We start from the raw sequence: 24,548 nt of genomic DNA, 5'->3' as shown, positions 1-24,548 counted from the left end.
GTGTGTTGGAACCGCATGGTGAGTAAAACTGCTTCAAATATCTCTGCCTCCTTGTTAGTGCGTCCGCCTCTCATGCCGAGACCCGGGTTCGAGCCCCGCTCGGAGCGAGTCGTTGCTGCTGCTGCTCTCGTTCAGTTTCAGCCTTGGGATCTGATTCTGGATCATAAACATACGTTATTGTTTCACGTGCGTTTCCCAACATTGCACGTAAAGCAGTCGCACGTAGCTGTGCTTTAAGTGCTGCTTAGGAGTCGCTGTCCATTCGTCAAGTGCTGAAATGTCACATTATAGTTTCAAAAACTTCAAAAGAGTATTTGTTCCCGTGCGTATTTGGACTAGTCATTCTTTAAATAAAACCATGATTGGACATAATGATTTTTAACACTTACCTTTGAATTAGCTCAAGTGTGGCACTGGCTGACACTTGGTACTCAATATTAAAAACATAAAAGCAACCAAAAAGCGCAGGAGTACTGTGTCCAAGTTATGTAAAAAAAAAAAAAAAAGCCTCCTCATCAGTATTTATGAAAGTATTTATGACTTTGAAAAGATGATGTAGACGGTACCTCACTATTAATGCACAGATCTATAGGAGGTAGTTGACCAGTCACACCCAGTTTGTGGAGACTAGACTGCTGCACCGGACCTTCCCAGACAGTAAACAGTTTCGGCCCAGAACCGGCCCACATTTGGCCCGCATGCATTTCACGCAGGCCAGATGTGGGGCCGGTTCTGGGCCGAAATTGCTTGCTGTCTGGGTTGCTGCTTATGCTTCCAAGATATATGAGTGGTGAATGATGTTCTCACTCTAAAATATTTCAAGCAGCCTTGAACTGGACAGCAAACTTTTCTACAATCTCTAATAAGAATTTCGCAAGTGGAAGCACAGCTCTGAAAATTTCCAAGCAACAAATGCACACCCTAGGACCTGACAGTGGAGGTTCGCCTGTGGATGCCTATGTATATTTTACAGTTATTTACCTTAGAAAATACAGTAAGGGTTAACAGTGTGGTCTATGAACATACTATACAGATGGATTATGTAAAAGTTTATGTACATTATAGGCAGAACTATGAACATATGAACATCATTTACGCTAGAGCAATATTTACTGTTAATAACAAGTTTACTGTTTTTTTGTTTGTTTGTTTGTTTGTTTGTATGTTCTTTTGTAAATCAGATGTAGTGATGAACGTGTAGCTCCACGTAGACAGCGTTTTCTCTAGATGTCCTCAATAGCAGGAAGTGGTGTCCCTGTGATGCATCGGGCAGTTTTCACCACCCTCTGCCATGCCTTGCGGTCAGCCACTGAGCAGTTCCCATACCAGACTGTGATGTAACTGGTCAGGATGCTCTCGATCGCACACAAGCGCAGCATGTGGGCAGGTGCTGTACCTCCTCCCTGTAGGCGTCTAATCATTGTCTCTGATGAGGCCAATCACCGTGGTGTCATCTGCAAACTTGATGATGGAGTTGGATCCATGCACAGGCTTGCAGTCGTGGGTGTAAAGGGAGTTGAGGATTGGGCTCAGCACACAGCCCTGTGGTACTCCGGTGTTAAGTGTGATCATAAGATGTAGGACAAGGGCTGGGCCCATGCAGGGCTCTATTGGTTCCCTTGTTTTAATTAGAAGTTCCCCCCTGCTCGGAATGCCTCCAGGCCCATATGCACCTGTATATCCTGCACACTCAGACTATGCCACTGGGGAGACAGATGTGTACTTTAGGTACTGTTATCATGATCATTACAACCTTAAAGCTTTCCTTGGGGAAGAATAGGACAATCCAAATGATTATTAATATACTTATTCATACGTACGCTTATCCATGTGTACGTTATCCAGACATTTATCTACACGTACGTTATCCAGACACAAAGTTTAAAAAATCACAAATTTCACCTCTTCTGGCATAACTTACAGCCTAACAGTGCGTATTTAAATGCTGTTTAAATATTGAATGTGGAAAGCATGCGAATTCTGACCCATTTGGCTTTCCATAGAATACACCCTGAGCAGCTCTGACATCACTGTAGTTCAGTGAGAGACTCCGAGAAAGAGAAACTAACTTGATCAACAACATGGACGCCTGAAACCATCGAACTCTTTAAACAACTGAATATTGAGTCGTTCAGAGACCCTTGTGAACACATCTGATACTCACAGGTAAGTGATAGAAATATAAGAGAGATTGTCTTGAACAGGTTTCTAATGACAGTGGTCTGGTTTAGTAGGGTTTATGTCAGACTGGAATGAGTTGAACAGAAGCAGGTTTAAGCGTGTCAAATACTCAGATACTTTAGATGTTTACTGCACTGAAATGATATCAGAATTGTATTAACAGTATGTCATTAGATTGGACAAAGTTTGGTGTTTCTGTCATTTTGTCAGGCGACATAAAGACAAACAGGTAAAACAGGAAGTAAATGACCTGCAGACAAACTGAACACAAACCTGCTTCACTGCAGCTGAAAATCACTTTTACATTACACAATAACTTATGATCATATACTATAGTTTGTGGAAAGATTCATCTAATTTTGGATAAGGAGATATATATGTTTGTTGGGAAATATAAAGCTTGTACTTTGTACTCTCTTTAAACAGCAGGTCATAGTTCAGATTGCTCAGTAAGTTTACGAGTCTCTCACTTTGTTTCAAACGAATGATTGTGTTTCCATCACTATCAGTTCCCACATTTTAACCAGTTAAACTATCATTTTTCTTTAAAAGTCTTTAAGAGGGAAAGAACAATGGCAGAATCTTCACTAACAGCAAGAAAAACCAGGAGACAGAGTATTGAAAGTGTCCCTCCATGTAAGTCAATAACCCAGAAAAACACTTTGAGTTGTCTTTTATAATATTGCACATATACAGTTCAGGAATGTAAAGTAGATCAATTCATTTAATCTTAAAAAGAATAAATCTTATACATATATTAATTTACTTATTAAGTGGTTATGTAATGAGCTTCACATTTAGGTTCTGATCAGCTTGTCTGGGTTCATTTTACAATAATAACCAGCTGACTGTACATGATCTCTTTATATTTGAGTTTCTTCAGCACTCTTTGTCTCTAAACACTCTTTACATTCAACCAGCTTCATGAGGTGCATCATGGGATTCTTCATAAACAGTATTGAAGGAGTTCACACTAATCCTAAATAATGTCTCTTTCCAGTAATGTCATCCTCCATGAGTTCACTGTCTGAGGAGATTCAGTGCTCTGTATGTCTGGATGTGTTCACTGATCCAGTCTCGACTCCATGTGGACACAACTTCTGCAAGATCTGTCTGAATAAGTGCTGGGACAACAGCCAGACCTACAGCTGTCCATACTGTAACGAAACATTCAAGCAAAGACCTGATCTCAAGATTAATACCACACTCCGAGAGCTCGTAGATCACTGTAAGAAGAAAAGTCCTGAGAAAACAACTGAAGTTCTGTGTGACATCTGTGAGGAAAGAAAGCTGAAAGCGCTGAAGTCGTGTCTGGTGTGTCAGAGCTCTTACTGTGAAACTCACCTGGAGCATCATTTGAGAGTGACACGTTTGAAGAAACACAAACTGATGGATCCTGTGAGTAATCTGGAGGACTATATATGTCAGAAACACGAGAGACCTCTGGATCTGTTCTGTAGAGATGATCAGACATGTGTGTGTTCAATCTGCACTGTGAAAGACCACAAGAACCACAACACTGTTCCTATAGAAGAGGAGAGTCAAGAGAAGAAGGTGGACGTTATTATTCTTTTAAAGGACTGATATCATGAGGAATCAGATTTTATTTCATATTGTGAGTTTAATGTGTGTTATGATAAATGTGTCTGTGTTGTTCTCTCTATAGACTGAACTGATGAAGACACAGAAAGACGTGCAGCTGATGATCCAGAACAGAATCAAGAAGATTCAAGACATCAAACACTCAGCAGAAGTCAGAAAAGTGAGTTTAAAATAATAGAATAAAAGTAGATAGTTAAGTTTGTGGAAAGACTTTTGGGCTTGAAAAGGCCTAGTCAGAAAGTTTAAGTAGTTTTAAGAAACTTAAAATTTGAGATCTTTCAGTTTAAAGTAGTTTGAAAGTTTTGAAGGCAATAAAACCTATAAAAAAAATAGATAAATAGACAGATAGACAAATATCTTTATATAAATAATGATTACCAAGTTACTATCATTTCATTAACATGTTTCCAGCATTATTATCATGTCACTAGCATGTCATTAGCATGATTAGCACGTTGTTAGCATGTCACTAGCATGTTTCAAGCATAAGAAAGTGACTAGCATGTCATTAGCAAATTTCCAGCATGATTAGCAAATAACTAGCATGTTGTTAGCATGACTAGCAAGTGACTAGCATGTCATTAACATGATTAGCAAGTGATTAAGGTGTATGTAGTATGTTGTAAACATGTTTAATACGTGACTAGCATGTTGTTAGCATGATTAGCAAAGTGACTAACATATTTTTAGTATGATTAGCAAGCGACTAACTTGTCATTAGCATTATTAACAAGTGATAAGCATGTTATAAACATGTTGTTAAAATGATAAGCAAGTGGCTAGGATGTTGTTAGCATGTTTAGCAAGGAACTAGCATGCTGCTAGCATGACTAGCATGTTGCTAGCATTATCAGCAAAGTGACTAGCATGTTGTTAGCATGACTAAAAAGTGACTAGCATGTTGTTAGCATGACTAACAAGTGGCTAGCTTGTTGTTAGCATGACTAGCAAGTGACTAGCATGTCATTAGCATGATTAGCAAGTGACTAGAATGTAATTGGCATGATAAGCAAGTGAATAGCATGTTGCTAGCATGACTAGCAAAGTGATTAGCATAATGTTAACATGACTAACAAATGACTAGCATGTAATTTACATGATTAACAAGTGACTAGCATGTATTCTCAGTAGAGAGTTTTTAAGCTTTGCTATGGCAGTAGACAGCTAAAATACACCTTAAGTTTTATTGTATCAAATTTTCACCCCCTCAATGAAAGTCTATGGGATTTTAGGTAGTTTTGATAGTCTGGTTTATGAAATCCATAAACCGTCCATAAGACCAGTCTGAAGCTCTGACCCGAGTTTGCCGGTTTTAGCTTGAAAGCTCTAGGAGGAGATACATTTTAAAATTTAGTCTCAGAAGAGGATTTCAGTAAGATCAACTTTTTCAATAAATAATAAATGTAAATGTTTTTATTACAACAAACTTCAATGTTGAGAAAATAAAGAGGCAAGAACTGACAGACATAACAATAACAAAATAAACAAACAATCAACGAATGACATACAGTTTTGTTCAAAATAATAGCAGTACAATGTGACTAACCAGAATAATCAAGGTTTTTCGTATATTTTTTTATTGCTACGTGGCAAACAAGTTACCAGTAGGTTCAGTAGATTCTCAGAAAACAAATGAGACCCAGCATTCATGATATGCACGCTCTTAAGGCTGTGCAATTGGGCAATTAGTTGAATTAGTTGAAAGGGGTGTGTTCAAAAAAATAGCAGTGTGGCATTCAATCACTGAGGTCATCAATTTTGTGAAGAAACAGGTGTGAATCAGGTGGCCCCTATTTAAGGATGAAGCCAACACTTGTTGAACATGCATTTGAAAGCTGAGGAAAATTGGTCATTCAAGACATTGTTCAGAAGAACAGCGTACTTTGATTAAAAAGTTGATTAGAGAGGGGAAAACCTATAAAGAGGTGCAAAAAATGATAGGCTGTTCAGCTAAAATGATCTCCAATGCCTTAAAATGGAGAGCAAAACCAGAGAGACGTGGAAGAAAACGGAAGACAACCATCAAAATGGATAGAAGAATAACCAGAATGGCAAAGGCTCAGCCAATGATCACCTCCAGGATGATCAAAGACAGTCTGGAGTTACCTGTAAGTACTGTGACAGTTAGAAGACGTCTGTGTGAAGCTAATCTATTTTCAAGAATCCCCCGCAAAGTCCCTCTGTTAAAAAAAAGGCATGTGCAGAAGAGGTTACAATTTGCCAAAGAACACATCAACTGGCCTAAAGAGAAATGGAGGAACATTTTTGTGGACTGATGAGAGTAAAATTGTTCTTTTTGGGTCCAAGGGCCACAGGCAGTTTGTGAGACGACCCCCAAACTCTGAATTCAAGCCACAGTACACAGTGAAGACAGTGAAGCATGGAGGTGCAAGCATCATGATATGGGCATGTTTCTCCTACTATGGTGTTGGGCCTATTTATCGCATACCAGGGATCATGGATCAGTTTGCATATGTTAAAATACTTGAAGAGGTCATGTTGCCCTATGCTGAAGAGGACATGCCCTTGAAATGGTTGTTTCAACAAGACAATGACCCAAAACACACTAGTAAACGGGCAAAGTCTTGGTTCCAAACCAACAAAATTAATGTTATGGAGTGGCCAGCCCAATCTCCAGACCTTAATCCAATTGAGAACTTGTGGGGTGATATCAAAAATGCTGTTTCTGAAGCAAAACCAAGAAATGTGAATGAATTGTGGAATGTTGTTAAAGAATCATGGAGTGGAATAACAGCTGAGAGGTGCCACAAGTTGGTTGACTCCATGCCACACAGATGTCAAGCAGTTTTAAAAAACTGTGGTCATACAACTAAATATTAGTTTAGTGATTCACAGAATTGCTAAATCCCAGAAAAAAAAAATGTTTGTACAAAATAGTTTTGAGTTTGTACAGTCAAAGGTAGACACTGCTATTTTTTTGAACACACCCCTTTCAACTAATTGCCCAATTGCACAGCCTTAAGAGCGTGCATATCATGAATGCTGGGTCTTGTTTGTTTTCTGACAATCTACTGAACCTACTGGTAACTTGTTTGCCACGTAGCAATAAAAAAATATACTAAAAACCTTGATTATTCTGGTTAGTCACATTGTACTGCTATTATTTTGAACAATACTGTATGACTATCAGACTAAAATATACAGCAACAGCCAATAAAACAAGAACTAAAATGTCCAGGGCTTGTTCTGCTCTCGTCCAGGGTGCAGAGTGAAGTTTAATTCTTCATTTGAGGGATTCTGAAAACACATGTAGCCTATGTACAGTATTGTTCAAAATAATAGCAGTACAATGTGACTAACCAGAATAATCAAGGTTTTTCGTATATTTTTTTATTGCTACGTGGCAAACAAGTTACCAGTAGGTTCAGTAGATTCTCAGAAAACAAATGAGACCCAGCATTCATGATATGCACGCTCTTAAGGCTGTGCATTTGGGCAATTAGTTGAATTAGTTGAAAGGGGTGTGTTCAAAAAAATAGCAGTGTGGCATTCAATCACTGAGGTCATCAATTTTGTGAAGAAACAGGTGTGAATCAGGTGGCCCCTATTTAAGGATGAAGCCAACACTTGTTGAACATGCATTTGAAAGCTGAGGAAAATGGGTCGTTCAAGACATTGTTCAGAAGAACAGCGTACTTTGATTAAAAAGTTGATTAGAGAGGGGAAAACCTATAAAGAGGTGCAAAAAATGATAGGCTGTTCAGCTAAAATGATCTCCAGTGCCTTAAAATGGAGAGCAAAACCAGAGAGACGTGGAAGAAAACGGAAGACAACCATCAAAATGGATAGAAGAATAACCAGAATGGCAAAGGCTCAGCCAATGATCACCTCCAGGATGATCAAAGACAGTCTGGAGTTACCTGTAAGTACTGTGACAGTTAGAAGACGTCTGTGTGAAGCTAATCTATTTTAAAGAATCCCCCGCAAAGTCCCTCTGTTAAAAAAAAGGCATGTGCAGAAGAGGTTACAATTTGCCAAAGAACACATCAACTGGCCTAAAGAGAAATGGAGGAACATTTTGTGGACTGATGAGAGTAAAATTGTTCTTTTTGGGTCCAAGGGCCACAGGCAGTTTGTGAGACGACCCCCAAACTCTGAATTCAAGCCACAGTACACAGTGAAGACAGTGAAGCATGGAGGTGCAAGCATCATGATATGGGCATGTTTCTCCTACTATGGTGTTGGGCCTATTTATCGCATACCAGGGATCATGGATCAGTTTGCATATGTTAAAATACTTGAAGAGGTCATGTTGCCCTATGCTGAAGAGGACATGCCCTTGAAATGGTTGTTTCAACAAGACAACGGGCAAAGTCTTGGTTCCAAACCAACAAAATTAATGTTATTGAGTGGCCAGCCCAATCTCCAGACCTTAATCCAATTGAGAACTTGTGGGGTGATATCAAAAATGCTGTTTCTGAAGCAAAACCAAGAAATGTGAATGAATTGTGGAATGTTGTTAAAGAATCATGGAGTGGAATAACAGCTGAGAGGTGCCACAAGTTGGTTGACTCCATGCCACACAGATGTCAAGCAGTTTTAAAAAACTGTGGTCATACAACTAAATATTAGTTTAGTGATTCACAGAATTGCTAAATCCCAGAAAAAAAAATGTTTGTACAAAATAGTTTTGAGTTTGTACAGTCAAAGGTAGACACTGCTATTTTTTTGAACACACCCCTTTCAACTAATTGCCCAATTGCACAGCCTTAAGAGCGTGCATATCATGAATGCTGGGTCTTGTTTGTTTTCTGACAATCTACTGAACCTACTGGTAACTTGTTTGCCACGTAGCAATAAAAAATATACTAAAAACCTTGATTATTCTGGTTAGTCACATTGTACTGCTATTATTTTGAACAAGACTGTATGTGAACAAAAATGTATGAGCAATAGTTACACAGATTCTTCTGTTAGCAAACACTGCTAATAATGTGTTGCCTGTCCTGGTTGAGCAGAGAAACACAGAGAAGGAGAAAGCAGTCCGTGTGGAGCTCTTCACTGATCTCATCCGCTCCATTGAGAGACATCAGACTGAACTGCTGGAGATGATGGAGGAGCAGCAGAAAGCAGCAGAGAAACAGGAGCAAGAGCTGATTGAAGAGCTGGAGCAGGAGATCACTGAGCTAAAGATGAGAAACACTGAGCTGGAGCAGCTCTCACACACTGAAGATCACCTCCACCTCCTACAGGTCAGTCAACATGATCTCTCTGATCAATCATAATGCAGGATATGACATGCTGAAGGATTTCTCCTCTCTCCTGCTGTAGATTCACTCATCCCTGTGCAGCTCTAGAAACACCAGGAACTGGCCTGAGATCAGTATGAAGACTCATGAGAGTCTGGAGACTCTGAGGAGAGCTCTGACTCAACTGAAGGACACTATAGATGAGAAACTCACACTAACTGGTACATCAATACACACTGATCAGATAGAAACATGATAGTGTACTCCGTTCTTTAAATATAAGCTTCAGATCTGATTGTTTTCTTGTCATTAGTCTCTACAGAGCTGAAGTGGATGCAGCAGTATGCAGGTACAGTGTGCTGTCTGCACTACACTAGTTTACATTCATACACTCACTGCTTCATTACTGCACTACAATCTGATTAAACACTGGGTTAACTAAAAACATCAGCATCACAGAATATCTGTATTCTCTGTTTTCTCAGTGGATGTGACTCTGGATCCTGATACAGCTCATCCTAAACTCATTCTGTCTGATGATGGAAAACAAGTGAGACATGGACACATTAGACAGAAACTCCCAGACAAACCAGAGAGATTTGATCCATGTCCCTGTGTCTTGGGAAAGGAGGGATTCTCCTCAGGGAGATTTTATTTTGAGGTGCAGGTGAAGGGAAAGACTCAATGGACTTTAGGAGTGGTCAGAGAATCCATTAACAGGAAGGGACGGATCACAGTGAGACCCAGAGATGGATACTGGACTGTGGTTCTGAGGAATGGAGATGAATATAAAGCCTGTGAGGATCGTCTCGTCTCTCTGTCTCTGAGAGTGAAGCCGCAGCGGGTCGGTGTGTTTGTGGATTATGAGGAGGGTCTGGTCTCCTTTTATGATGTGGAGTCCAGCTCTCATATCTACTCTTTCACTGCTCAGTCTTTCACTGAAAAACTCTATCCATATTTTAGCCCATTCCTTAATGATGGAGGTAAAAACTCAAGCCCACTGATCATCACACCTGTCAGTTATAATAAATGAATTTACTCAATTATCAAATGAAAGATTAAAATAATGCATTTATAATTAAAAATCTGGAAACATTATGTGCTGCTATTTTTTATCATTTGCTTTAGTTTTTTTAAATCCAAAAGATTGTATCACATATTTTTAATGTAAATATAATGCTTGTTCAGTAAATTATTTTTTGTTCAACTTTTCATAAATATTCCTGATATTTTTCTCCCTGACAAAGTGAAATTGACAAAAAAAAAAAAAAAAACTCTGATAATGTCTGTAGAACTGAGATGGCTGTGATCTTTCTGTTATAAGGAGTGAGACAGCAGAACACAATACACAATAAATATCACATAACATCACACGAAGGTCAGAAAACATTTATTTCATATTATTATACTCAATATTTTCATATTATTCTATAGCTTTTGTTTACCACATGTAAATCTGAAAATAATTAGGACAAATCCATTGTCAATGTTTACCACGTGTTTTACACAAATTTGGGCTTCTTTTTTTGTTAAGTCATGTTAAAAAAATCATTGGTTATGGTTTTGGGATTATTTAAAAAAAACATGGAAAACCTGAGAATCAACTTCGTTTTTATTTACATTTCTGGTCACTGTTTTTGGAGGTATTTAGAGGACACAAATGTCAGTGTCAAAAAAAACTTTCATTAAAAATTGGAAGTTTTGAAGCACAGAAATGAGTCCGGCCTCATTTAAAGGACAAACTTTGGCAGTTCATTGTTGAGCTGAAAAAAAAAGTTAAAGTGAAACAGAAATGTAATAGAGGTTTTAGTTCATGACAACATGTTTATACTAGAAAATATTTTATAAAACATGTTAAACTTATCTTAAACTGATATCTTCAAAAGCTTTTAGGATTTGTTTAGGTGCAGTACCTAACATTTTCCATTAGATGTCAGCAAAGCTCAAGACTATTTTTTGTCATATTAGTGAATTGATTAATGGTTGTGGAGTAATTAAATGCACAATGTCTATTACAATAACACACACAGTGTATGTAATGTGTATGTGTACACTCAGACTTCCCTCATTTATCATATAAAGTCCTAAAATTATTCACCTTCAAATGATTTCACATTTCAATAAAACTATTTTTAGTTATTGCGGTATTTAAGTTATACAACAAAATATATGTAAAATCCAACAAAGGCAGATAAAAGCACAATCTGGAGAAAAAAGAATAACTTTTACAATAACCCTTTTTAATAATTTCACTTCCTCCAGGAACCTCTGGAGCACTTTGAGTTCTCGTGTAATGAAGGAGTGACTCCAGAAGCTCAGAACTGGAAACAAAGTGCTTCAAACATCCAAAGAGTTCTTACATGAACTGCAAAGACTAGAATGGTTCCTCCAGGAACAATATGATGAGAAAAAGAGCTTCGAGGCACTTAAAATAAATGATGAAGTTCCTCCAGCACTCAAAAGGATTTCTGAGGCACCTTCAGTTTTTAGAGTATTGTTCTTTTCATCTTTTCAGCGAACTATGGTCATTTCCAAGTTAATGATCATTTTTACGTAATAAAAAATCATTAGATTATTAAGTAAAGATCATTTTCCATGAAGATATTTAGTAAATTTTCTACTGTAAATATAACAAAGCTTATTTTTTGATTAGTAATATGCATCGCTAAGAATTCATTTGGACAACTTTAGAGATGATTTTCTCAATATTTAGATTTTTTGCTCCCTTGGATTCCAGATTTTCAAAGAGTTGTATCTCAACCTAATATTGTCATATCATAAAAAACCATACATCAATGGAAAGATGATTTATTCAGCTTTGAGATGATGTAAAGATCTCAATTTGGACTGGTTTTGTGCTCCAGGGTCACTTTTTTTTTCAGTCTGAAAAATAGTCCAACAGTGAACTGACTGATGGAATTAAAGTACAGAATCATATTTCACTTCACTGTTCATAATAAAGGCAATCAAAGTTATTTTAACTAAACATTGCAGAAATAGTAGGCTACTTGTTTGCACAGTGTGTATCTGACTCTTAACCAATCATCTTCCTTTGCAGGTTTGGTCATATCTTCCTTTCTATAACCTTCGAATGCATCAGAACAAGCCACACTGACATGTTTCTAGCACTGACTAACAATAATGAAGATTAAAAAGTGTTCCTGATTTCTTTTTTTCTTTTTTCTTTTTTGCATGTTTGCCACACTTTAATGTTTCAGATCATCAAACAAATTTAAATATAAGTCAAAGACAACACGAGTAAACACACCATGAAGCTTTTAATTGAAGGTTTTTATTATTAAGCGGAAAAAAATCCAAAACTACATGGCCCTGTGTGAAGAAGTGTTTGCTTCTCTGTTAAAACTGTGGTTTATCACACCTGAGTTCAGTTTCTCTGGCCACACTCAGACCTGATTACTGTCACACCTGTTCACAATCAACAAATCTCTGAAATAGGATCTGCCTGACAAAGTGAAGTACACCAAAAGATGCTCAAAAGCTAGAAATCATGCCTAAATTCAAATGAATTCTGAAACAAATGAGCAAGAAAGTAATTGAGATCTATCAGTCTGTAAAAGGTTATAAAGCCATTTCTAAAGATTTGGGACTCCAGCGAACCACAGTGAGAGCAGTTATTCACAAATGGAGCTGCTCCACTGCAGCGACTTAAACTGTAATGATGCGCTTTGCTGTAATAATGCAATGCCACTCAAATAATGCAGAAACACTCAAGCAAGAAAACATGTGCAAAGAGTGCGTGTGTTTGTACTGTTGCAGAATGAGAGGAACAGTAGTAATGTACTGCTAGATTCACTTTCGCCAGAGAGTCATGTATGCTTAAGGCTGAAAATATATGATGCTTTTAATGAATGACCCATAATTTGTCTTTTTTTTTACGATTTAGTTTTAATCCAAATAATGCGTGTGCTAAGTGAACATCAAAGATCACACAACAGAAGTGCGCGAGCGTGCTCTCTCTCTCTCTCTCTCTCTCTCTCTCGAATGAACAGAGCGGTCGTAGTATTTTTGAAAGCTGAAGCGTTAGTCAATATTTTGACTGTGGATGGGTTGTGGATGAAGGAAGCTTTTGTTCCGGTTTCACCGCTGTCTGGCCCAGCTACTAAAATAAATCACAATTTCAAATGTCCCGCCGTTTGTTTCAAGCGATGTAATAATAAAATAAGTTATGCGATTTGGGAAAATTGCAAGCCCCATGAGATCGATTCCATTGGGGTGCAAAAATTCGGCGCTAAAGCATGTATTGTCTTTTCGACGTAAATTTTTATGTTCTTAAGCGCCCAAGATCGATCCTTAGAAGTTTCTTTTCGAGTCAAACTCGAAGATAATTCGTACATGGAGTACTCGAGCACAGAGAGCTTGAAATGTTACGATTGTGGAGTTGTCGGACATAAACGTGACTCGTGTCCGCATAAAGTGCGCGATGAACATCTGCCTTTAACTATTGCATCTAGAGCTGAAGAATCAAATGGAGAACTTCAAGCGACTGAAAGGAATAAAGACACTGCGCAGATTGATAGAGTGACGGAGGAGGTGAAGGAACAAGATGAGGTGAGTGGATTTGTTTCTAAAACTGTGAGTGATGACCAGCCTGGATGCAGTTATACTGTTGGAAAGCCTGCTAGTGCTCGTGGTGCTACGGATAAGATGGTGAATGAATGCAGTGTAGAGGATGTGATACAACACTCTCTAGTGACTCAAAATGTTCAGAGGAGGATGTAGGAGATGAAATGGATGGTTTATCTCAGAGTACTGAAGATAGTGAGAGAGAGGAACAGTGGTCTGAGATGGAAAGAGAAAGTGATTTGTACACTGTTGAACAAATTTATAGTTTTCTCGATGAAACAAAAGGGAAAGCAGGAGTAGAAATTGGTGACTTTTTTCTTGATCTTGAGAAAAATGAGTAATTGTACTGAGCTCTCTCAACAGAAAAGGTTTCGGCTTAAGAAACACATCACATCTGCTAGACAAAAAAAATAAAACGTTTGGAAAGGAGCAATTAACGAAGGGGAAAGTTAAAGACTCATGATGGGTTTTAATTTTTCTTTAATTTTTCTTTATTGCTTTCTTTCCTCTCTCTTTCTGATGGAGATCTTACGAGTAGGATCACTAAATGTGGGATATGAAAAAACGTGTATTTCTTTCTGAGATTATTAATTTGAACGAGTTCAATGTTATCTTCTTGCAAGAAACTCCCAGTAACTTAGACAATGAAGTTGAAGGGAGAACACTTTCTTAGTCATGGGAATAATCTAAGTGCAGGGCTGGGAATTTATTTTGCTCCTTCTCTCAATTTCAATATTTTGTGGAAAAATGAATTGGAACCTGGAAGACTCTTGATTGTTAGAGCTGAAATACATAATATGAATTTTACTTTTGTGAACATTTATGCTCCAAATTTAGTCATTGAGAGAATAAGGCTCTTTTCTAAGTTAGAACAGTTTTTAAGACGACAACATGATGGAGATTTTGTTGTTTTCGGTGGAGACTGGAACTGCACTTTAGATTTCGTTTTCGATAGGAATGGGGAAGAACCACATCAAGTGTCAGACACTTGTCTTGCTAGATTGGTAAATAATTTTCACTTATCAGATGTATGGAGAGAAAACAATCCTTTAGTTAAACAGTACTCTTGAGTGAGTTTTAGTAATGACACACTTTCTGCTCGTTTAGACAGGTTTTATCTATCTCATAATATGAGGACAGGAGCCTGAATTCAACGATTACTCCTGTCTCTTCTTCAGAACACAAACTAATCACAGTTGAATGTAGTCTCATAACAAAAACCTATAAGAGTTCTTATTGGCATTTTAATGTTAAATTGTTGGAAGACACATTCTTTTGTGAAAATTTTCAGAATTGTTGGGAAGTTTGGAAGACTGAGAAAGGAAGATATGATAATATTATTCAGTGGTGGGAGATTGGGGAAGTGTTTATTAAGGAGTATTGCCAACAATATTCTTCTCACTCTACCCTGTTTTTGAAGAAAACATTAGAGAGTTTGGAGAAAGAACTTAAGATTATTGAAGGGAATATGATTGTAAATGCTTCTCCTCATTTGAACGATATGTGGACTGAAAATAAAAACTGTTTGAATTCAATCCTTGATGAAAAAGTCAAAGGAGAACTTATAAAAAATAGTTTTTTAACAAAAAGAGACATAGATGCTCCTACATCCTCCTTTTTTGATTTAGAACGGAAGACTAAACATGGAAAAAAGAAGTTGTTTTTAAAAGATAAGGATGGACACCTTGTTTCAGACACGGAAAGGATGCGTAGGCACTAGGCATGCAGTGGATTTTTATACTGAATTATATTCTGCTGAGTCCTTAAATGAACAATGTAGACATCAACTTTTACAAGATCTTCCTGAGCTATCTATAGAAAAAAAACAACTTTTGGAAGCACAACTTACTTTTAATGAACTGACCTCAGCAGTAATGGATCTCTCATCAGGACGGGCACCAGGGATTGATGGACTTCCTGCCGAATTTTATAAATGTTTTTGGACTATTATTGGTCCTGATTTTTTTGAAGTTGCTCAGAAATGTATAAGTGAAGGATGTTTAACAAGAAGTTGTCAGCGTGCTATTTTAACATTGCTTCCAAAGAAGGGAGATTTGACGCTACTGAAAAATTGGAGACCTGTAGCTATCCTATGATCAGAATATAAAAATCTCTCTAAGTGTGTTGCTAAAAGGTTAAATGATGTACTGCATGAAATGATTCACAAGGATCAGTCATATTGTGTAAGGGGCAGATCTATTGCAGATCATTTACATTTGATGCGGGATCTGTATGACTATGCTTTTTACAACAATGTTGATGTTGGGTTTTTGTCAATGGACCAAGAAAAAGCCTTTGACAGAGTTGATCATATTTTTCTTTTTGAGACTCTGAAGGCTTTTGGATTTGGAGAAAAAATTATTTCATGTATAAAATTGTTTTATAATGAGGCAACTTGCTTGATAAAAATCGGTGGCGGTCTCAGTGTCCCCATAAAGGTTCAGAGGGGTATTAGACAAGGTTGCCCTATCTCAGGGCAGCTTTATAGCATTGCTTTTGAACCGTTACTCTGTAAATTAAGAAGAGAATTAAAGGGACTGCAAATCAGAGAAATAGGTTTTTCCCAGTGTATTAAAATGTCTGCATATGCGGATGATCTTACAGTCTTAATAAGAGGCAATCAAGATGTTGATGTTGTAAAAAATCGTTTAAAACATATGAAAAAGCATCCTCTGCAAAAGTCAATTGGGGCAAAAGTGTGGCAGTATGGTGTGGACAATAATGGTCCCATCCTTCCTGGAGAGCTGAAATGGGGAAGAGAAGGTTTTAAATATTTAGGGGTGTTTTTAGGATCTGAAGATTATAGAAAACAGAATTGGGAGGGACTAGTGGAGAAAACATGTGCTCGGTTGTCTCGATGGAAATGGTTGCTCCTTCAGTTATCCTATAGGGGTAGAGTTTTGGTCTGTAATAATCTCATTGCTGCTACTTTATGGCATAAAATTATGATTTTAGAACCTCCAGAAGAAGAACTGATAATGGACATTCAGAAAAAACGAGTTGATTTTGTTTGGTCCGGGTATCACTGGCTAAAAGCACCAGTACTTTATCTCCCCAGGACGGAGGGAGGTCAAGGACTCATTGACATCAGATCTAGAATCAAAGCTTTCAGACTTCAGACAGCACAAAGACTCTTGTATGGTGAAGAAGTGAGCTGGCGTGTGGTAGCCCATGGCCTCCTGAGAAGAGCAGGTAAAATGGGTTCTGATCATCAACTGTTCTTAATGGACATCAATAAGCTGGATTTAACTGGTTTGTCTTCATTCTACAAGTCAATGTTGAGAGGGTGGACTCTTTTAAACGTTTGCAGAGATCTAAACGGTGAACAGAGTCAGTGGTTATTGGAAGAACCCTTGATCTTTAACCCAAAAATCAATGTGGATGTTCTAAAATCAACGTCTGTAAGGAATGCTTTACGGTCTGCAAATATTGTAAAAAATTAGAGACTTAATGACTGATGATGGATGGATCTCTGCAGATACTCTGGCTACCAAGCTTGGAATAAGATCAGTCCGAGTTGTGCAAAGGCTGTTGAACCATCTCTATGAGAGCATGCCGTGGACTACAGAGACTCTTTATTTTTACACAAAGAAGAAAATGCTGGCTCTTCTTTCCCAGAACTGGATATTACAGCTGTGACTGGTTTGTGGCAAGAAAGTGAAGGTGGTATTCTATCCTTTAAGACACCTTAACTTGGACGTTTCAGAGACATTGGGAAAAACGCTACTTATATTTGTTATGCGTAAAAGTTCTTCATTGTTGTGCACTTGAGACTGTAAAAGAGACTAAATGGACAGAATTTTTTTGGATAAGACTCTTCCCCGAAAGGTAGCTGGAGGACCATGTACAAGCCCCCCATTGAAGAAAGGTCTGGAGACCTGCAGTGGCGTGTTGTACATGGTATTATAGCTACAAACAGACACGGAGCACATTTTGATCCACTAGCGGGGATAGGGTGTCCTTTCTGTGAACAGCAGGAGACAGTTTTTCATTTGTTTGCTGACTGTAGCAGGTTATTGCCTCTCTTTCAAATTCCTGGAGGTGGTGTCAGACATTAGGAGAAGTTTTCACACTTGAGTTTTATATCTATGGACCTAAATACAAACGTAGCAAGAGGGAGATTTATCATTTTCTCAATTTTATTTTCGGACAAGCAAAGTTAGCTGTTTGGCTCTCTCGTGAAAGTAAAATAGTTGGTGTGGGACAAACTGATGTGGTACTGATTTATGAGGGTTTGATGAAGTCAAGGTTAAGAATAGAATCTGAATATTATCGACTGAATGAGAATATTGAAGATTTTAAGTTTAAGTGGGCTATAAATAACTGTATTTGTGATGTTGACTGCAATGGCAATTTACAAATCCGTGTATAATTATATATGATGATAATGGTTGTAAAAAGGGTTATGGGTATTTGATATAATATTTTTCTTTGTTGGTTAAATAGTTGATTGAAGATTGTTTTAAAATTTGTGTAATAAAAGCTGTTCAAAGGTCTCTCTCTCTCTCTCTCTCTCTCTCTCTCTCTCTCTCCCTACCGTTTTGTGCATGGTTTTATTTACTTGTTTTTGACATACCTGACCGAGCTACAATCTTTCCAGTGATTAACTGTAGATTCACTCGTGCTTTATCAGCTCGCGCACCTCAGCTGTACATTGTCCTTGTACCTTCATATAATTCGTTTTTTTAATTTAATATTAAAATCTGAAAAATGAAAAACAGTAACGCCCCTCTCCGCTGATTGGTCAACCGAACATTACAACGTAATAATAGTCCTAAAAACATAATTAGAGTCCTACCTTCTACGGATTCTTAACGTGTTTATTTCTTTACATTTTCTCTTTCTCTTCATTGAACAGCCAGGCCCGGGTTTCCCAAAAGCTTCGTAAGTCTAAGAAGTTCGTAAAAACGATCGTACGACTGATCTTAATATTACGGTCTTTTCCCCAATAGCTTCTTAACTTAAGTAGCACTTGAAAATCATCGTAGATCTACGAGTGCTCTGGAGTAATCTTGAAGCCCTAAGTGCATCGAAGACAGATTTATGTGATCACAGGACAATCTGCAGATTACACCTTTAACTTGATTCAAGTGCAATGTGATTATAATCAGGGCTTGAAAACGAAAAAAAATTTAATTGGTTCACTCCGAGCAGAATCGATATTTTAACGGTTCTGTTCTGCGTTCCTCTGATATTATTACCGTTCTGAAACCGGTTCTGAAACCGGTTCGGGAGGAAGAAATACCGGCTAATAACCTTATTTTCAAAAAACAATATTATTTGCCTATACTTTGCCTAATAATAATTTAATAATAATAATAATAAAGTATAGAGTTTTCCTTATTCAAAAAAAGGAAAAAATAGAGATCTAACGCTTACAGTTTACAGCTTGCATCAGATTTTGTCCAAATGTAAGCTAGGCCTAGCTACTTAAAAAAAAAAAAAAAAAAAAAAAAAAGTCTATCAACACTTTCTATCAAGTATTTTAAGACATTCAGCATCAAATGTTTCCATGTTCCCGATGTATCTGGATGCTAAAATGTTATTTAATATAAAGAATATAGAATAATAGTAAATAATAAGTAACGCTATATGCGTCCGACAGTTGGACTCCAAATTTCATTCAATAATTATTTTGAGGTTAATAGCAAATGAAAACTGTTCAGCTTCTGGGAAATTTGTGAAGCTCCGCTAGGCTAATTTAGTTTTTTTTTTTTTTTTTTTTTAGAAAAGAACAAGAATTACAAATATAAAAAGCTATAGCAATATTAACGACAAACCAAAACTGATTAATTTAGACTAAAACGAAACTGAAACCAACGTTGGGTTTCTCATTCGACACCAAATCAAAGTTTCCGTATTCCCGATGTATTTGAATAACAAATGATTATTAAAAAAAATAGCCTAATATTTGTAAACCTTTTTTGTCTGCATTAGGCCTATGTCTATTTTCTCTAAAAAACTTATATAGGGACTACTACAAATTTCTCTCTCTCTCTAGGCTATATATATATATATATATATATATATATATATATATATATATATAAACCATGCAGGAAAACCTTTTAAAATATTTTATACATATTTTAAATAGTACAGAAAATAGTAAGAAATGTGTATATATATATATATATATATATATATTAGGCTATAGTATAGCCTAATGAATTATATAATAATAATAAACCTGGATTTACTTCATGTTCAAAGGAAAATTAGCCTAAACTGCTTAAGAATGTCTTCTTCAAACATTAAACGAAAAAAATATAAAAAATAAAAATCCTCTAACAAAATAGACCCATTTTAAATATTTAGCAAAATAAATAATTAAAAATAAACGGAATTAAAAATATATATATTGTAGAATAGTCTGAGCAGGAATAGCATGTCGTTCATTGATGAGGGCTTCAGATTAATTCATCTCTGCGCATTTATGCGACCGTAATTACTGAAAGGCCTCTCCAATGGTGCGCTGGGAGCTGGAATGGAGAGTAACCTACATGGCGTGTTACTTTGCTTCATCTCGGAAACTCTTGATATCGCCTTTTCCACCTCTGGATCTCTCGCTATCTCGGAATGGAATTACACGTCGCTGTCCATGGTTTCATCAGCATCCTCCCATTCCGCAAAGTCTATTTTATTTTATTTTAGTCTATTATAAATAAAGGTTTATCTGTTTTTAGTAATTTTATTTTGCTATATATTTCCACTTTGCGGGAGTCCCGCAAATAACTTTATTTTCCCGCAACCCGCACACAATAATATCCCGCGTCCGCATTCACCGATCAAATATTGTCCCGCGACGCACTCGGTTGCCCTGGGTCCCGCAGGAATGCAGGTCTCTGAGTGTTGAATGCACATGCACCAATGGCTAAAAAAAAAATAGGTCCTTTTTTTGCTGCGTCATCAGGCCCAATTTGGTCTTAATCCGGCCCTGAAGGTGGTGCATTGACCATTGAGACTTGACTGTTCACAGCTGAGCGGACATTTCACTCGCTGCTTCAGAGTCACATTTGTGTATGATGTAGGCTACTGCTGGAATTCCTGATTGGTTGACAGCAAATTTCAAATATTAAACGGAATGATAAAATAACGTTATTAACCGGTTTATGTCCATTTCAAATTTTCGATTCTGTTCGGAACTAAAAAAAATTCATTTCGTTTCTGTTCCTGGTTCTGTTCCTGTCAAAATTTCGTTCATTTCGGGTTTTCATTTTCGTTCCTTGAACCGGTTCAGAGCCCTGATTATAATATAAGGATTTGATTGTGTTTTATTGCACACTTTATAACTCGTTTTCTTTGCTTTTTTAATTAATGTATAAATTACTTAATTAAAAAAGGAAGGGAAAATAGAAATACACATTTAAATTAAATGACTGAAAAAAAAAGACTATGGTGGGAGTGGGGGGTAGGGGTATATGTCAATAACTTGTTGAAGTGCAAGAATCCCAGCTATGTATTGGACCCAGAAATAACATATCTCTCTCTCTCTCTCTCTCTATACTGTATATAAATGATTAAATGTAAGTAAATTTATGCATATAGCAGATGATTTTATCCAAAGCGACTTACAGTGCATTAGGGCTAACATTTTTTACCTAACATAATATATAAGTATATAAAGTATTCAAAGTATATTATATATTATTATATAAAGTATAATATTGAGTTTTTTACACTGTTAAAGAGTTGGATTCCCATGCTAAACATGGACAAAGTTTCAAAAATTTAATTGTACGTTTGAAGGAGTATTTCTGTTCCAAAAATACTCCTTCCAGTTTGTCACAAGTTTCAGAAAGTTTTTTTCGAGTATGGCTCTGTGTGACGTTAGATGGAGCAGAATTTCCTTATATGGGTCCTAAGGGCATTTCTGCAGGAAGAGCGCGCGCTCCCGTATAGCAGAGCACTGAGAGCACAACACACTTCACTGATCAGAGCAAGAGCGTCGCGAAATGTCACAAAAGGAGTGTGTTTTTGGTTGCCAGGGCAAGACAACCCTGCACAGATTACCAAAGAAAAAACAGCATTAAGGGACCAGGATGGAGTTTATTTTTACAGAGCATCAACGTAGTTGTGCAAGTGTTTGTGTTTGTTCCCTGCATTTCGAAGATGCTTGTTTTACAAACAAGGGCCAGTTTGACGACGGATTTGCATATCGTTTATTTCTTAAGGATGATGCAATCCCAACGAAAAAGGGTCACGATCGTGTGTTGGAACCGCATGGTGAGTAAAACTGCTTCAAATATCTCTGTCTCCTTGTTAGTGCGTCCGCCTCTCATGCCGAGACCCGGGTTCGAGCCCCGCTCGGAGCGAGTCGTTGCTGCTGCTGCTCTCGTTCAGTTTCAGCCTTGGGATCTGATTCTGGATCATAAACATACGTTATTGTTTCACGTGCGTTTCCCAACATTGCACGTAAAGCAGTCGCACGTAGCTGTGCTTTAAGTGCTGCGCTTTAAGTGCTGCTTAGGAGTCGCTGTCCGTTCGTCAAGTGCTGAAATGTCACATTATAGTTTCAAAAACTTCAAAAGAGTATTTGTTCCCGTGCGTATTTGGACTAGTCATTCTTTAAATAAAACCATGATTGGACATAATGATTTTTAACACTTACCTTTGAATTAGCTCAAGTGTGGCACTGGCTGACTCTTGGTACTCAATATTAAAAACATAAAAGCAACCAAAAAGCGCAGGAGTGCTGTGTCCAAGTTATGTAAAAAAAAAAAAAAAAAAGCCGCCTCATCAGTATTTATGAAAGTATTTATGACTTTGAAAAGATGATGTAGACGGTACCTCACTATTAATGCACAGATCTATAGGAGGTAGTTGACCAGTCACACCCAGTTTGTGGAGACTAGACTGCTGCACTGGACCTTCCCAGACAGTAAACAGTTTCGGCCCAGAACCGGCCCACATTTGGCCCGCATGCATTTCACGCAGGCCAGATGTGGTGCCGGTTCTGGGCCGAAATTGCTTGCTGTCTGGGTTGCTGCTTATGCTTCCAAGATATACGAGTGGTGAATGATGTTCTCACTGTAAAATATTTCAAGCAGCCTTTAACTGGACAGCAAACTTTTCTACAATCTCTAATAAGAATTTCGCAAGTGGAAGCACAGCTCTGAAAATTTCCAAGCAACAAATGCACACCCTACAGTGGAGGTTCGCCTGTGGATGCCTATGTATATTTTACAGTTATTTACCCTAGAAAATACAGCAAGGGTTAACAGTGTGGTCTATGAACATACTATACAGATGGATTATGTAAAAGTTTATGTACATTATAGGCAGAACTATGAACATATGAACATCATTTACACTAGAGCAATGGACAGTAAAGTGCATAGAAAATATTTCAGTGTGCAAATGAATTACTCAGTATTCTCGATGAACAGACAGTAGTGCAAGTAATAACAAGTTTACTGTTTTTTTGTTTGTTTGTTTGTATGTTCTTTTGTAAATCAGATGTAGTGATGACGAGGGGTGAGGAGTCTGTGTGTGTGTGTGTGGAGGGGGGTGTCAGCAAGAAGACAGCTGTAGTGAAAAAGCTGTTCCTGAATCTGCTGGTCCTTGGGCAGGAAGTGAAACAGTCTGTGATCAGGGTGAGAGGACTCCTTGAGGAGCTCCTCGTAGACAGCGTTTTCTCTAGATGTCCTCAATAGCAGGAAGTGGTGTCCCTGTGATGCGTTGGGCAGTTTTCACCACCCTCTGCAGTGCCTTGCGGTCAGCCACTGAGCAGTTCCCATACCAGACTGTGATGCAACTGGTCAGGATGCTCTTGATCGCACACAAGCGCAGCATGTGGGCAGGTGCTGTACCTCCTCCCTGTAGGCGTCTAATCATTGTCTCTGATGAGGCCAATCACCGTGGTGTCATCTGCAAACTTGATGATGGAGTTGGATCCATGCACAGGCTTGCAGTCCTGGGTGTAAAGGGAGTTGAGGATTGGGCTCAGCACACAGCCCTGTGGTACTCCGGTGTTAACTGTGATCATAAGATGTAGGACAAGGGCTGGGCCCATGCAGGGCTCTATTGGTTCCCTTGTTTTAATTAGAAGTTCCCCCCTGCTCGGAATGCCTCCAAACTGCCCGGGCCCATATGCACCTGCATATCCTGCACACTCAGACTATGCCACTGGGGAGACCGGTGTGTACTTTAGGTACTTTAGGTACTGTTATCATGATCATTACCACCTTAAAGCTTTCCTTGGAGAAGAATAGGACAATCCAAATGATTATGAATGTACTTATCCATGCGTACGTTATCCAGACATTTATCTACACACACGTTATCCAGACACAAAGTTAAAAAAAATCACAAATTTCACCTCTTCTGGCTTAACTTGCTGCCTAACAGTGCTTATTTAAATGCTGTTTAAATATTGAATGTGGAAAGCGTGCGAATTCTGACCCATTTGGCTTTCCATAGAACACACCCTGAGCAGCTCTGACATCACTGTAGTTCAGTGAGAGACTCAGAGAAAGTGAAACTTACTTGATCAACAACATGGACGCCTGAAACCATCGAACTCTTTAAACAACAGAATATTGAGTCGTTCAGAGACACTTGTGAACACATCTGATACTCACAGGTAAGTGATAGAAATATAAGAGAGATTGTCCTGAACAGGTTTCTAATGACTGTGGTCTGGTTTAGTAGGGTTTATGTCAGACTGCAATGAGTTGAAAAGAAGCAGGGTTAAGCGTGTCAAATACTCAGATACTTGAGTTGTTTACTGCACTGAAATGATATCAGAATTGTATTAACAGTATGTCATTAGATTGAACAAAGTATGGTGTTTCTGTCATTTTGTCACGCGACATAAAGACAAACAGATAAAACAGGAAGTAAATGACCTGCAGACAAACTGAACACAAACCTGCTTCACTGCAGCTGAAAATCACTTTAACATTACACAATAACTTATGATCATATAATATATTTTGTGGAAAGATTCATCTAATTTTGGATAAGGAG

General features: G+C 37.8%; 1 protein-coding gene and 1 long non-coding RNA gene across 19 annotated transcripts in view; one reads left to right on the top strand and one right to left on the bottom strand.

Annotated features, from left to right (window-relative positions):
- LOC128021997 (uncharacterized) overlaps positions 1-3,737 on the bottom strand; it is a 336,783-nt gene extending 333,046 nt beyond the window's left edge. For all 3 annotated transcript variants that reach the window (XR_008185831.1, XR_008185830.1, XR_008185832.1), the window contains exon 1: positions 3,623-3,737. This is a non-coding gene — a long non-coding RNA (uncharacterized LOC128021997). The remainder of the gene's footprint in view (positions 1-3,622) is intronic.
- The window catches only part of LOC128021971 (E3 ubiquitin-protein ligase TRIM39), a 362,874-nt gene that overhangs the window by 334,176 nt on the left and 4,150 nt on the right, over positions 1-24,548 (top strand). For 4 of the 16 annotated variants that reach the window (XM_052609096.1, XM_052609097.1, XM_052609094.1 and 1 more), the window contains 7 exons: positions 2,734-2,817; positions 3,182-3,735; positions 3,848-3,943; positions 8,763-8,996; positions 9,076-9,214; positions 9,307-9,342; positions 9,479-10,364. The exons of 5 other annotated variants lie outside the window; for them this stretch is intronic. In XM_052609096.1, the coding sequence (XP_052465056.1) occupies positions 2,754-2,817; positions 3,182-3,735; positions 3,848-3,943; positions 8,763-8,996; positions 9,076-9,214; positions 9,307-9,342; positions 9,479-10,026 (1,671 nt within the window). In that variant the 5' untranslated portion in view covers positions 2,734-2,753 and the 3' untranslated portion in view covers positions 10,027-10,364. Of the gene's footprint in view, positions 1-2,022; positions 2,167-2,607; positions 2,631-2,733; positions 2,818-3,181; positions 3,736-3,847; positions 3,944-8,762; positions 8,997-9,075; positions 9,215-9,306; positions 9,343-9,478; positions 10,365-24,047; positions 24,163-24,548 lie in introns of those variants that run through there. 7 more of the 16 variants (XM_052609092.1, XM_052609093.1, XM_052609099.1 and 4 more) reach the window with 7 other exon arrangements.

The sequence above is a fragment of the Carassius gibelio genome, chromosome A11 (assembly GCF_023724105.1).
Source record: "Carassius gibelio isolate Cgi1373 ecotype wild population from Czech Republic chromosome A11, carGib1.2-hapl.c, whole genome shotgun sequence".
Taxonomy (NCBI): Eukaryota; Metazoa; Chordata; class Actinopteri; order Cypriniformes; family Cyprinidae; genus Carassius; species Carassius gibelio.
This window is presented reverse-complemented; position numbering and strand designations above follow the sequence as displayed.